The sequence below is a fragment of the Lathamus discolor genome, chromosome Z (assembly GCF_037157495.1).
Source record: "Lathamus discolor isolate bLatDis1 chromosome Z, bLatDis1.hap1, whole genome shotgun sequence".
In the NCBI taxonomy this organism is placed as follows: domain Eukaryota; kingdom Metazoa; phylum Chordata; class Aves; order Psittaciformes; family Psittacidae; genus Lathamus; species Lathamus discolor.
In genome coordinates, this window is record NC_088909.1 from 44484539 (window position 1) to 44497523 (window position 12985).

Consider the following 12985-nt stretch of genomic DNA (forward strand, 5'->3'; position numbering starts at 1 on the left):
ATAGAGTAAAAAGAAGTGTAATTCAAAATAGCTAAGGACACTGAATGAGGTCAGTTACTATGTCAGGCTGAAAAGCAGCACTGATCAAAGAACAAAAAAGGAGAACCATAATTCACCTCTTTTTGCTTACTGAATACCAACAAAAGAATCATTAAGCTGTATAGTTAATCAGTTTTTATCTTAGCGGTGCCTTTCTTATTACTGGTTGTTCCAGTTCAAGTTTCAACAACACATCAATCACAAGGTGTATCATTACAAATCAGTGCAAGAATGTGATTATGTAGCTAGTAACAACAACAAATACTTCAGGGAAATTTTCTGTATCATGAAGCTGTAGGGTTGCTATTTCTCCATACACAATCCTTCCAGTTCCCTACTGCCAGAGACAGGCTTAATCCCTAAAGCATATTTAACAGAATTTTTTTATTTTATCAGTAACCATTTCATCCCTAGATGCTTCTACTTCACATACAACTGTCCCTCTCCTTTTAAAATCTTGTTATGTTCTGGCCTCAACAATTTCCTATGGCAAAATATTCCATGGTAGACACTAGATTATTTCAAAACCCTGGGAAGTGCTGTAAAATTTCATATGAAGCACAATGAAGATTAAAAACCAGTAAGTGACTTGTCCAAGCACACATTCTAAGTTAAAAGTCAGAAGAAAATCCAGAGCTACAGACTAGAGCACAAATCTCTATCCACCATGCACTCATCAAACCTTAACTAATGGTCTGTAATGCCATCCTATTAGCTTGAAAGCTATTCCTTTTTATAAGTTAGTTCCCTCTCTGAAATACTAACTAGCATTTTAAGTGAGTGTTTACTTATCAGTTATTATTACTTACTCAGTACAATGTCAAGGATAAACAATAAATTATATGATGAACTATTAGGAGAATGCCTCTCCATTGCCAAGTTGAAGCTGCAAAAGTACAAATAGAAAACCAGTCAAAAGGCAAGCAACAGAGCAACTAAGATATGGCTTTTGGTCAATACCCTATGTGTTCTTGTAAAGCAGTTATCCTAACACACACAGTTACAGGTTGGGTGGAGAAGGGATTCAGCACAGCCCTGCAGAGAAGGACTTGGGGATGCTGGCTGATGACAAACTGAACGTGACAAGGCTTCAGTGTGCCCTCACAGTCCAGAAACAAACTCTGTGCTGGGCCACATCAAAAGGAGCATGACCAGCAGGTCGAAGGAGGTGATCCTGCCCCTCTGCTCTGCTCTGGTGAGACCCCACTTGGAGTACTGAGCACACTTCTGGTGGTCCTCAATGTAAGACCGACATGGACTCACTGGAACAAGTCCAGAGGAGGCCATAAGGATGATAAGGGGGCTGGAGCACCTCCCATAGGAAAACAGGCTGAGAAAGTTGGGGCTGTTCAACCTGGAGAAGAGAAGCTGTGTGGAGATCTCATAGCAGCCTTCCAGTATCTCAAGGGGACCTACAAGGATGTGGAGAGGGACTCTTCATCATGGACTGTAGCAATAGGACAAGGGGTAATGGGTTCAGACTATGGGTTCACAACAGCTAAGGACCACTGAATGTGGTCAGTTACTATGTCAGAATGAAAAGCAGCACTGATCAAAGAACAAAAAAGGAGAACCATAATTCACCTCTTTTTGCTTACTGAATATCAACAAAATAAATTAATCATTAAGCTGTATAGTTAATCACTTTTTATCTTAGCAGTGAACTTCAGACAGAAGATCAGGTTAGTTATAAGGAAGAAGTTCTTTACTGTGAGGGTGGTGAGGCAGTAGAACAGGTTGACAAAAGAAGTGGTAAATGCTCCATCCCTGGCAGTGTTCAGTGTCAGGTTGGACATTGCCTTGGGCAACATGGTCTAGTGTGAGGCATCCTTGCCCATGGAAGGGGGTTGGAACTAGATGATCCTAAGGTCCTTTCCAACCCTAACCAATCTATGATTCTATGACAAATTGACTTACGGAAGTTGGAGGCAGTTTTACTGCCTTACTGTAATGAGAATATGGCAGTCTTTAAACACGTAATGAGCAAATAACACAAAACAAAAAACCATTACATTTTAAACTAATACAATTACCATAATTACAGGTATAGGTAACAATTAAAGATTAATTCAGTTACTTTTACAGCAAGAGCATGCACCACCATACTTAATCTACATGCTGCAAGTGCTACAACAGACCTAAGCACTACAACATACACTAGGGTACTACTAACAGCAGTTATTTCACACTGTGTATAGAGTACTAACTATGCACAACATAAGGTATCTCTGCCATCTCGTGGCTACAGTACAACATACAGCAAAAAAAGCAGCAGCCCAGAGCTGAAACAGCAGAAGTACCTCAGGAGCATGAGGAAGATGGGATCAGGTCAGTTCTGCCATCTACCACACTTGACAATAACATGGGAAACAACTCTTTCTGCACAAGCGTAGACACAGAATTAAGAAAGAGAGTTATATCATATAGATACTCCTCTTTTTACAGAGCTAAATATGGCACATACCTCAATGGAGTATGTGCAGTGAATTTCTATTACTCAAACAACATTGTTCTGCAGGAGCTTTCACATTCATTCAATTAGCAACAGTAGTTTTGCTGACAACTCAAGTGGCCTTCATAGATTGGCCCATCTGCTATCAAACTAGAAGCACTTACAACACTCAGATGGCTCAAAAATCACCTGTCAGTTGTGGATGGATCCAGGAAAGATTCTCTTTTTGACTGTATTCTGTATTTTTGACCCAGGTTTTCTTAGAAGTTCAACTCTTGAACATACATGCATACATACTAAATACTACATATATACATATACTGCATACATACTAAAAACACAAGGTGAGATGACTGTTTCAAAGGAAGGCATTTCCAGTATTTTATTTTGGGTTTAACACTAATCTCTAAATTTCCACACTATTTTCCTCTCAGAATCCAAACCTGGGTTCTCAGATGCTGTCCTCATGGGTAATGGACCTTTCAAGTCTCAGCTCTATAGGGAAACTCTGCAGTGTTAGAGAGAACACTGGAGTTATGGAGACACATACCAGAATTTCAAGGGACTTATTTTCAAAAAAGAGTCAGCCTTCAGTGGGCCAGGAAACCATTCACCTATCTAAAGAAAGAGTTTACAGTTTCTTTAGCATTACCAAAATTACTAAAGAGCAGTACTATTTCTTATTCAACCTTAAAAACAATGAGTACTAGATAAAGACAATTCTTTATCATGGAAAGAAAACAGAAATTTGCTAATTACCTGTAAAGAGCTAGACTAATATATACAACATAATACAAATAATTCTAATTTTAGCTTCTATATAAGACATAAGACTATACTGAAAAACCTGACAAAAGCCACAACTGTTCAAGCAATTTCCTGCCTTAAATCATTAGAGGTGTAGCTCTGCTGTATTACAAGCTCTCATTCACACAGCAATCCACTTCTATCACTCACTAGATGATTCACAGAGGTTTAATGTACCTACCACAGCTTTCAGTCTTTGTTACTGGAAATAGGACCCACAGATCCTATCAGTAACTGACATTCTTCCTGTATTTCCTACTGAATAATATACTACAATATACTAAAGAGTCAGGTAGCCTACAGTTACAGCAAGACTCCTGCAGCACTTTCAAAAGCTATTTTATTCTTTTTTATGGTATTTTAAACAATGTCAGAAGAACAGAATTGGCATTCCATTTCACTTATAGAAAAATTACTGGTTATTACTTGCAAATTATTGTTGACACTCCTATTGATATTAATAGTGCAGGGTAAGAACTACAATACATTATAATAAGCTTCGAGTTGCTGATATCCAAGCAGCAAAAAGCATCATTCTAGTAACTTGGAAACGGCAATTTTTCATGCATTTGAATAAAAGATTAAACTTCGAAACATTTTGAAATAAGTGTATACTGAGTAAAGTAAACTTTGAAATGAGTGTACACTAACGTGATTGTCAAGATGGTAGATGTGGATACAGGTTTAGTTTACCAAGCAAGTACATGACTGAGTGTTAAGAAATACTGAGTCCTGCACCTTGACTAAAACAGTCAACCAGTTCCCTTACTTCTGCATCCCACTTGGAAACACAACCCTAGAAACATTTGTTGGGCAGTGTTGAGCAAAAAAATGAGAATAAACTTTTCAGTGACAAAAAATGATTGGTAAGACAAAGTTCAATAGTCATTTATATGCAATTATTTCTTAGGACCTTTCCCTCCAGTTATTTCCTTTATAATGAAATGCAAAAATTACAGGTAGTAAAGATAACATTTTGCTTAGATACATGCATATATTTTTGCACTCATTAAGAAATTGAGAGCAGCTGCAAGAAAAGTCTGCACAAAATGCTGTCTGGCCGATAATCTCTGCACAATTACATATAAAAATGCCAAGAGGCTTAATTCTTTTGCTTCAGAGCACCAGGACCCCTGCAATTCAGTGACAATCAAATCAATTTTGAAATTTTTGATTTATTCACCCCACATGTACAAACAATAACAGCTTTCAAGGATTATCAGCAGCCTAACTTTACATAGAAATTAATCTTGAGAAGAGCCCTGTAAGCTATCTTTGAAAATGGTATCTATTAAAAAGTGTCCAGTGTCTTTGTTCAAAAAATACACAAAAAAAGAACATGCTCCAAGTTTGTATGTTTGAATTTGCACATGGTGATGTCTCCTGTGCTAAACAGTCTTTAGAAAGCAACAGCAAATAGCCAATATAATGCAATCACCTCTTTGATCACTAATGAGTACTTACGTGAGCCCTCAAAGACATGAAAGGCATGCAAACAAACACAGATCATAATCCAAGCTTGACTGCAAGTGTAGCTGCTCAGCTGTCATTATGTTCATACTCTGTGCGATGTTTATAGCACAGAAATACATTATAGTGGTGTTTTCTTGCCTCTTTAGAAAAGATCTGTAGAGCATCTTGAACAATGCTGCCACAATGGTTTTCTTCTACAACCAAATAAAAACCATTTGCATTCTACTTGCACCAGAAACAGCCGGCTGATGCACAGGTAAAGATCTCTACTGGCACTGCCAAGAAAAAGCGGCAGGTCATAGTAGTAGGGGACTCTACTTTGAAAGGGACAGAAGCACAAGTCTGTTGGCCTGACCCCGTCTCGAGGGAGGTATGTTGCCTACCAGGGGCATGGATCATGGATGTTACAGAGAGGCTGCCAGCTCTAGTAAGTCCCACAGACTATTACCCACTCCTGGTGATCCATGTGAGTGCTAGGGATATAGATAGTAGTAGCTCGGGGAACGAAAAGAAAGACTACAGAGCCCTGGGAGAGGTGGTTAGGGGCTCTGGAGCTCAGATAGCCTTTTAGTCTATTCTTCAGGACACAGGGGAGGACCTAAAAAAAGCTAGGAGAATTAGCCAGGTCAATAGATGGTTAAAAGGGTGGTGTCATAGTCAGGGGTTTGGGTATCTTGAACACCGGACTGAAGTTTGTAGGCCAGGTCTATTAGGGGCTGGTGGAGCTGGTCTGATGATAAGGGGAAGAGCAGTTTTGGTAAAAGGCTTGCCAGGCTGGTCAAGGAGGCTTTAAACTAGATGTGTTGGGGGAGGGGGGCATCATTCCATTCCAACACATGCAGTCAAGTTGCCAACACCTATAATAAATGCTCGGAGCAATGTAGATACATTCCAGCCACTCCAGCCAACGAGCCGGCTTCATCTGGAGTTCGGCTCAGATGCCTCTCTACAAATGCAAACAAAAACTCTTACGTACAAAACAGCCTCTTTTTCTCATCACAATATTGATATCTTATAGAGCACTTAAAATGATGCCTCTATACAAACGCCCATAGCACGGGGAACAAACGAGGAATTAGAGATGTGTGCACGTCTACGGGGGTATGATATAATAGGCATCACAGAAACATAGTGGGATGGCTCCTATGACTGGGGTGTTTGAATGGAAGGTTACAGGCTCTTTAGAGAAGACACTCCCGGCAGGAGGGAAGGGGGAGTTGCCCTTTATGTTAGGGATAGGCTGGAGAGTATGGAACTCTGTCTGGGGACAAGTGAGCAGTCAACAGAGAGTTTGTGGGTCAGGGTTAAAGAGAAAACAGCTATGGGAGACATTACTGTGGGGATCTGTTACAGACCGCCTGACCAAGGAGAACCTGCGGATGAAGCACTCTATAGACAGATAAGAAAAGCATCACACTCACAGTCCCTTGTTCTCATGGGGGACTTCAACCACCCTGACATCTGTTGGAACGATGGTATGGCCTGGCACAAGCAATCCAGGGGGTTCCTCAATTGTGTGGAAGACAACTTCCTTCTGCAAGTAACAGAGGAGCCGACAAGGAGAGGTGCTTGCTTGACATGCTATTCACCAACAGGGAAGGGCTGGTTGGAAATGCGATGCTCCAGGGCAGCCTTGGATGCAGCGATCACAAGATGGTCGAATTTTGAGATCCTCAGGACAGTGAGAAGAGTGTGCAGTAAGCTCACTGCCCTGGAGCTCAAAAGAGCAGACTTTGACCTCTCCAGGAACCTGCTTAGTAAGGTTCCATGGGATATAGCCCTGGAGGGCAGGGGGGCCCAAGACTGTTGGTTGATATTCAAGGATCACCTGCTGCAAGCTGAAGGCGCTCCTGAAGGAGCTCCTGAAGGAGCTGGCAAATGAAGTTGCTAAGCCACTGTCCATCATATTTGAAAAATCATGGCAGTCAGGTGAAGTTCCTGACAACTAGAAAAAGGGAAATATAACCCCCATTTTCAGGAAGGGGAAAATGGATGATCCAGGGAACAACAGACCAATCAGTCTCACCTCTGTGCCTGGTAAAATCTTGGAGCAGATTCTCCTGGAAGGCATGCTAAGGCACATGAAAAAACAACAAGGTGCTTGGTGACAGCCAAGGCTTCACTAAGGGAAAACCTGCCTGACCAATTTTGTGGCCTTCTATAATGGTGCTACAGAACTGATGGACATGGGTAGAGCAGTTGATGTTATCTACCTGGACTTGTGCGGAGCGTTCAACAGTGTCCCACACGTCATCCTTCTCTCTAAATTGGAGAGACATCAATTTGATAGGTGGACCACTCGGTGGATAAAGAACTGGCTGGATGGCCGCACACAAAGAGTTGTGGTCAATGGCTCAGTGTCCAGCTGGAGACCAGTAACGAGTGGTGTCCCTCAGGCATCGGTGTTGGGACCAATCTTGTTCAACATCTTTGTCGGTGACATGGACAGTGGTATTGAGTGTGCCCTCGGCAAGTTTGCCGATGGCACCAAGCTGTGTTGTTCTGTTGATACACTGCAGTGAAGCGATGCCATCCAGAGGGACCTCAACATGCTTGTGAGGTGGGCTGATGCCAACATTATGAAGTTCAACCATGACAAGTGCAAGGTCCTACACCTGGGTCAGAGCAATCCCAGACACAAGTACAGGTTGGGCAAAGAAGAGATTCAGAGCAGCCCTGTGGAGAAGAACCTGGGGGTGCTGGTCGATGAGAAAATGAACATGAGCCGGCAGTGTGTGCTTGCATCCAGAAAGCCAGCCATATCCTGGGCTGCATCAAAAGGAGTGTGACCAGCAGGTCGAAGGAGGGAATCCTGTCCCTCTAGTCTGCTCTCGTGAGACCTCACCTGGAGTATTGTGTGCAGTTCTGGTGTCCTCAACATAAAAAGGACATGGAACTGTTGGAACAAGTCCAGAGGAAGGCCACAGGATGATCAGGGGACTGGAGCACCTTCTGTATGAAGACAGGCTGAGGAATTTGGGGCTGTTGAGCCTGGAGAAGAGAAGGCTGCGTGCAGACCTCATAGCAGCCTTCCAGTATCTGAAGGGGGCCTATAGGGACGCAGGGGAGGGACTCTTCGTCAGGGACTGTAGTGACAGGACAAGGGGTAACGGGTTAAAACTTAAAACAGGGGAAGTTTAGATTGGATATAAGGAGGAAACTCTTTACTGCAAGGGTGGTGAGGCACTGGAATGGGTTGCCCAGGGAGGTTGTGAATGCTCCATCCCTGGCAGTGTTCAAGGTCAGGTTGGATGAAGCCTTGGGTGAGATGGTTTATTGTGAGGTGTCCTTGCCCATGGCAGGGGGGTTGGAACTAGATGATCTTAAGGTCCTTTCCAACCCTAACTATTCTATGATTCTATTACTTTCTCCCATGGGGGAGCATCTCTGTATGTTCTCTAGTCTTAAGTCTTACAGAATCTGCAAGAGTCAAGGCAGGGCAAGTACAAAACCCATGACTTCCTTATAGGTTTAAAAACACACTAGAGTGAAATAGTCAGGCTTCACCAGCACAGAGTGAGATATACCAAGGCAGAAAATTCAAAGGTGTTCTGGACTTAACTGGATGAATATAAAAAAAAAAAAAATTATTAATTCACTCACCAACTCTTTAGAAACACATTAATTTAACAGGAAAAATAGTGGGGATTGACTTGCATACGTTAACGAATCTGAATTTTCATATGTGACTATTTTTGGTAGCAATTAATATGATTTCTTTGTGAAATACGCTTTGAGACTGAAATGCAGACCTTTCTCCAGTAAAGCTTGGGACCTATTGTTTACTTTTGATTATTACAAACCATAATTATTAGGCTGGTCTGCCTAAGAAAAAATGATTTTAAAACTCAACTTGCCAGAAATCTGGCCAGCAAACAGAGTAACTTTGTATAGCTGTCATACAGCTGTCTGAGGCAGAAGTAGTTTTCTGGTTTGCAGTGAAATACAGAAGTGGCAGCACTGACAAAACAGTCAACAGAGGCAGAACTAGGGAACACACACCCTCTTTAATAAAATTAAGAAATAAAAAGATAGTCATTCAAGAGCAAGATCATGCCTAATATCTAATACAGCTCTTCAAAGAGATTCATGGGCTGAAAATGCAGCTAAGCCAGGATTAGGAAGATTCAGTATAGACAGAGATGGTGAAATGGGCATAGAAACTAGAGTCGATCGGCTCGCAATTCAAGAATATACATAGAAGAAGGATAAACATCCCATATTCCTGCAGATGGCAGAACAAGGGAGTTTTCTCCTCCATCTCCTCACTCCCCCACCCCAGGTGAAAGGAGGGAAAAAGAAAATGAGAATTTTTGTATTCTCTAAATCAGGAGGCATTTCCAGCACTCAGATCTCCAACTGGAATGATTTTTAAAGCATCCAAGAAACATCCACATTTCTACAGTATATTAGATCTGAAAGAGAAAAGACTAAGATTGTTCCTTTCCCCATTTTTAATATTTCTAGCTACCTACCTATCTGGGCTTTACAGAGAAGACTAGATCTTCAGCTACCAGCTGAGCTCTGTGGCTCTTGTCCTTTCAAGAAAGATTGCTGTCGTGTGCAACTAGGGTTTCTAGAAAAGGATGTTCTACACAGTCGAGTTTGCATATTGATGACCAGACTGCACCTTTCACAACAGCACTCTAATATATGACAATATTATGCCAAGGCATATTCATAAAACCCTTCAGGGAAATCCTGATGCCAGTAAAATTGGTAACAAAACCCCCAGACTTTATCTTTCATTAAATTCCACCAACAGGACATTTAAAAGTCATACCTACCTAAACTGTTATTGCTGCTAGTTGGCCAGGAAGCTAGCTCATCCCTTAACTTTTTCTTTTTACAAGGGTCATCCAACTTCACAGAGAGCTCCACTTCCTCTTTCCTGATTTCTCGTACCAGTTCCATGCGGCATTGACTAAAATCCTGGAAGGAAATTTTCCCATTTTCATCTGCTCCCAGCTGGTGCATGATCTCTGTGACAGACTCCTCCATATTCAGCTGGCGGCACACCATCAGCAAGTCATTCCTAAGGATATTTTTAGAGGGAAAAGGGGGGAAGGGGAAGGATGGAAGTGGAAGAAAGATTGGAAAAGTGGGAACAGAGAAGGAAGAAACAACTATTTAGTTCAGAAGGAATACTAATCCCGTCTAATCTGGAAATGCATTAATGCATAGACATTTAATAAGCCAACTATTTTTTTTTTTTTTGTTAACCAAACAAAGGAACTGTGAGATTGGCAAGAAAATACAACACAGATAGACTGTGGAAAAGAACATTTTTCATTAAGTGTTAACCTCTATTTTATGTCATTAGTAACACTTCTGCTAGCAAAGACAGACACAAGGGAGAGCTGAATCCTGTTGCTCATCTTCACACTACCTTCTGAAAAAGTGACATAACAAGAATTTAAATAATTATTTTCTGACTAGACTAATGGCTAGTTAGATTTCTGTTTTCATTCGGACAGGCCACGGAAATTTCTTTTGCCACTGAACAGCTAAAGAAGAAAAACATGTACAGGACAAAGAGAGCAGCAGAAAAGAAATACTTTGATTAATGGGCTTTAAGCTTGTCTCCAAACATTCTGATTACAAACCCCTCTAAAAAAGCTTGCTTGGTCCACTTGTTTAATGAAACTCACAAAAGCGGAAGGAGGGCAGTGCAATGGAAACACTGCCAGTGGTCAGAAGACAGCTGCAACCAAATCAACATGGAAGATACTTACAGCAAAAAAAAAACCCAAACAACAAACAACCCAGTCAGCAACACTATGACCAATGCCACTTTCCATTTTATGTGAAACTAGCACCTCAAGAACATACCTTAGGCTTAATGTGCGGTATTACAGTAGTCTTAGGAGAAAATATTCTGAGGGGTTTGCTCCCTGCCACTGTCTTGCTTCTTTTCAAAACCAAGCTAAGAATTAGTATTTTTAAGGAATTCTCAACAGTAGTAGTTGGTAAAAAAAAAAAAATAAATTAATCACAAGTTGATAACTAAATAAAAGTGAATAACCATTAACAAGCCTACCCAACGAACAACAGGAAAGAAGGTACAGGATGTTAACTGGATATAACGGAAGTGGGCTATTACACGAACACCTGATTGTCTTTAAGTGGCAGATGCGCAGCTCAGTGAAATTCCTCAATCATTTGCTTCACTAGAGACTAAATCAACCTCAAAAAACAGACGGTTTTTCTGAAGATATTGTCATACTGCCTTTTTCAAGACGTAAATCACTAAAAAAACCCTTGCTGTTCTTAGGCAAACATAACTCTGCAATAGTAAATTGAGACCAAATAATCTTCCTGAGCATACAGATAAAGCACCTCTGCTCCCTTCCACATGCTCAAGGTTTCACGCACAGCAGGAAACGTTGATAGACTTAGGCCTGCCTTAATCTCCTGCTACTCAGGAGACTCAGCCACCAAAAAAAGGCAGAGCCAGAAGACCTTCCTTTCATCCTCTTTTCTTCCAGGAATTCCAGAGCTGCCCCAACAGAATTCTTAGCAGAGATGTTAACAGTAAAATTGGACTGTAATAATAATAATTACATTATGACCATGTACTTTAGTAAAGAATAAAATTGAATAAAATCTCCACTTATAACAAGAAATAACATTATTGTAAGAGAATTCAGTTACATTCCATAGGCCAAATATAAGTGATTGATACTCGCAGTTAAAGTTTTCATCAGAGTTTTGCTCTTAGCTTTGAATCTGGGCAAAGAATAAAGAATGAGGATTAATTTTCTCATTCTTTTGCCACCTTATGTTCTACAAAATTTAGAAAGGCAAGGATAGTTCTACAGGTAAGGATAGTTCTACAGCCACTATGTAACACCAGAGGCAAGTATATATTTACAGAATCATAGAACGGTTTGTGTTGGAAGGGACTTTAACTTCCAACCCCCCGCAATGGAACTAAAACTACTGGAACTCAAAACTTTAAATTTTCAGCTACTAAAAAGGTAAACATTTAATCTTTGCTTATACAACTTGCAGTCTAGAAGCACGAACACGTTTGAGGAAGAAAAGTCAAAATATAGGATGCACCCAAGTTCCCTAGAAGCAAGTAGAGTAAAAAGAACAGTGTAAGAAAACCTGTTCCATGCAGTTGTGAGTCACTTCTAGACCAATACTGCAGATAAACAGTGATCTACTAATTAAAAATGGACTAACCTGGAAATGCCTGTCTAATGGAGCACTCTGTAGGATCCTTAGGAAATGAAGCAATAAGAAGCTGCCAATATAAAATATATACTGGAATCGCTGGAGTTGGATCACTTTTATTCTTGGTAGGAAAGTGTTTAGTTCCTTGGTGTAGTCACCAATCTCCAGCGCACCCACAGCTGGACACTTACCCAGCTGCTGTGCTGCTATTTGCGGGTGTCGTGGTTAAACAGCAGCTTGTCCACTCGCTCCCCCTGTTCTTTCCCTCCCTCTACTCCAGGAGGGATGGAGAGGAGAATCGAGAAGAATGCAACTCCCACGGGTTGAGATAAGAACAGCCCAGTAACTAAGGTATAACACAAATCAATACTGCTACCACCAATGATAATAATGATAAAGGAAATAACAAGAGGAAAGAATACAACACCTCAATGCCAGCCGACGAGTAACTCGCCCAACCCCACCTGACCGAGCGCCGACTGATACCTCGTCCAACCCTGCAGTGCCCTCGCCCTGCCGGGGTAACTCTCCATTACATCCTGGGCATGACGTACTGTGGTATGGAATACCTCTTTGGCTAGTTTGGGTCAGGCGTCCTGTCTCTGCTTCCTCCCAGCTTTCCCTCCTCCCTGGCAGAGCACAAGGCTCAGAAAGTCCTTGGTCAGACTAAAACATTTGTGTTATCAGTTCTGTTCCCAGGCCAAAAGTCAAAACACAGTGCTGCACCAGCTACTAAGAAGGAGAAAAATGACTGCTACTGCTGAACCCCTGCCTCATGCCCCATCGTCTCTGACTCTCACGGCAAGTCAAGCCCCTCAAAGTTAAATCATAGAATTATACCAGTTCCCAAGCTTTGACTTTCCTATAAGCAACTACATGCAAACAATTCAGGCAATGATCTTGGCATTTTTTTCTTAAACTGTTTTCTCTGTTCTTTGTTTGCTCTGTTTTCTACTTCTCCATAATAACAAGCAAGAATTCAGGATACAGTAGGTCAGCTTGCTGATGTCAAAAGCAATGATGCCACTTTCC

At 41.3% G+C, this 12985-nt stretch overlaps 1 protein-coding gene across 3 annotated transcripts in view; it reads right to left on the reverse strand.

The window, feature by feature from the left end:
• MCC (MCC regulator of WNT signaling pathway) overlaps positions 1-12985 on the reverse strand; it is a 221468-nt gene that overhangs the window by 184939 nt on the left and 23544 nt on the right. For 2 of the 3 annotated variants that reach the window (XM_065663559.1, XM_065663557.1), the window contains exon 2: positions 9559-9806. In XM_065663559.1, coding sequence (XP_065519631.1) covers positions 9559-9806 — 248 coding nt within the window. Of the gene's footprint in view, positions 1-9558; positions 9807-10603; positions 10681-12985 lie in introns of those variants that run through there. The other variant, XM_065663558.1, reaches the window with a different exon arrangement.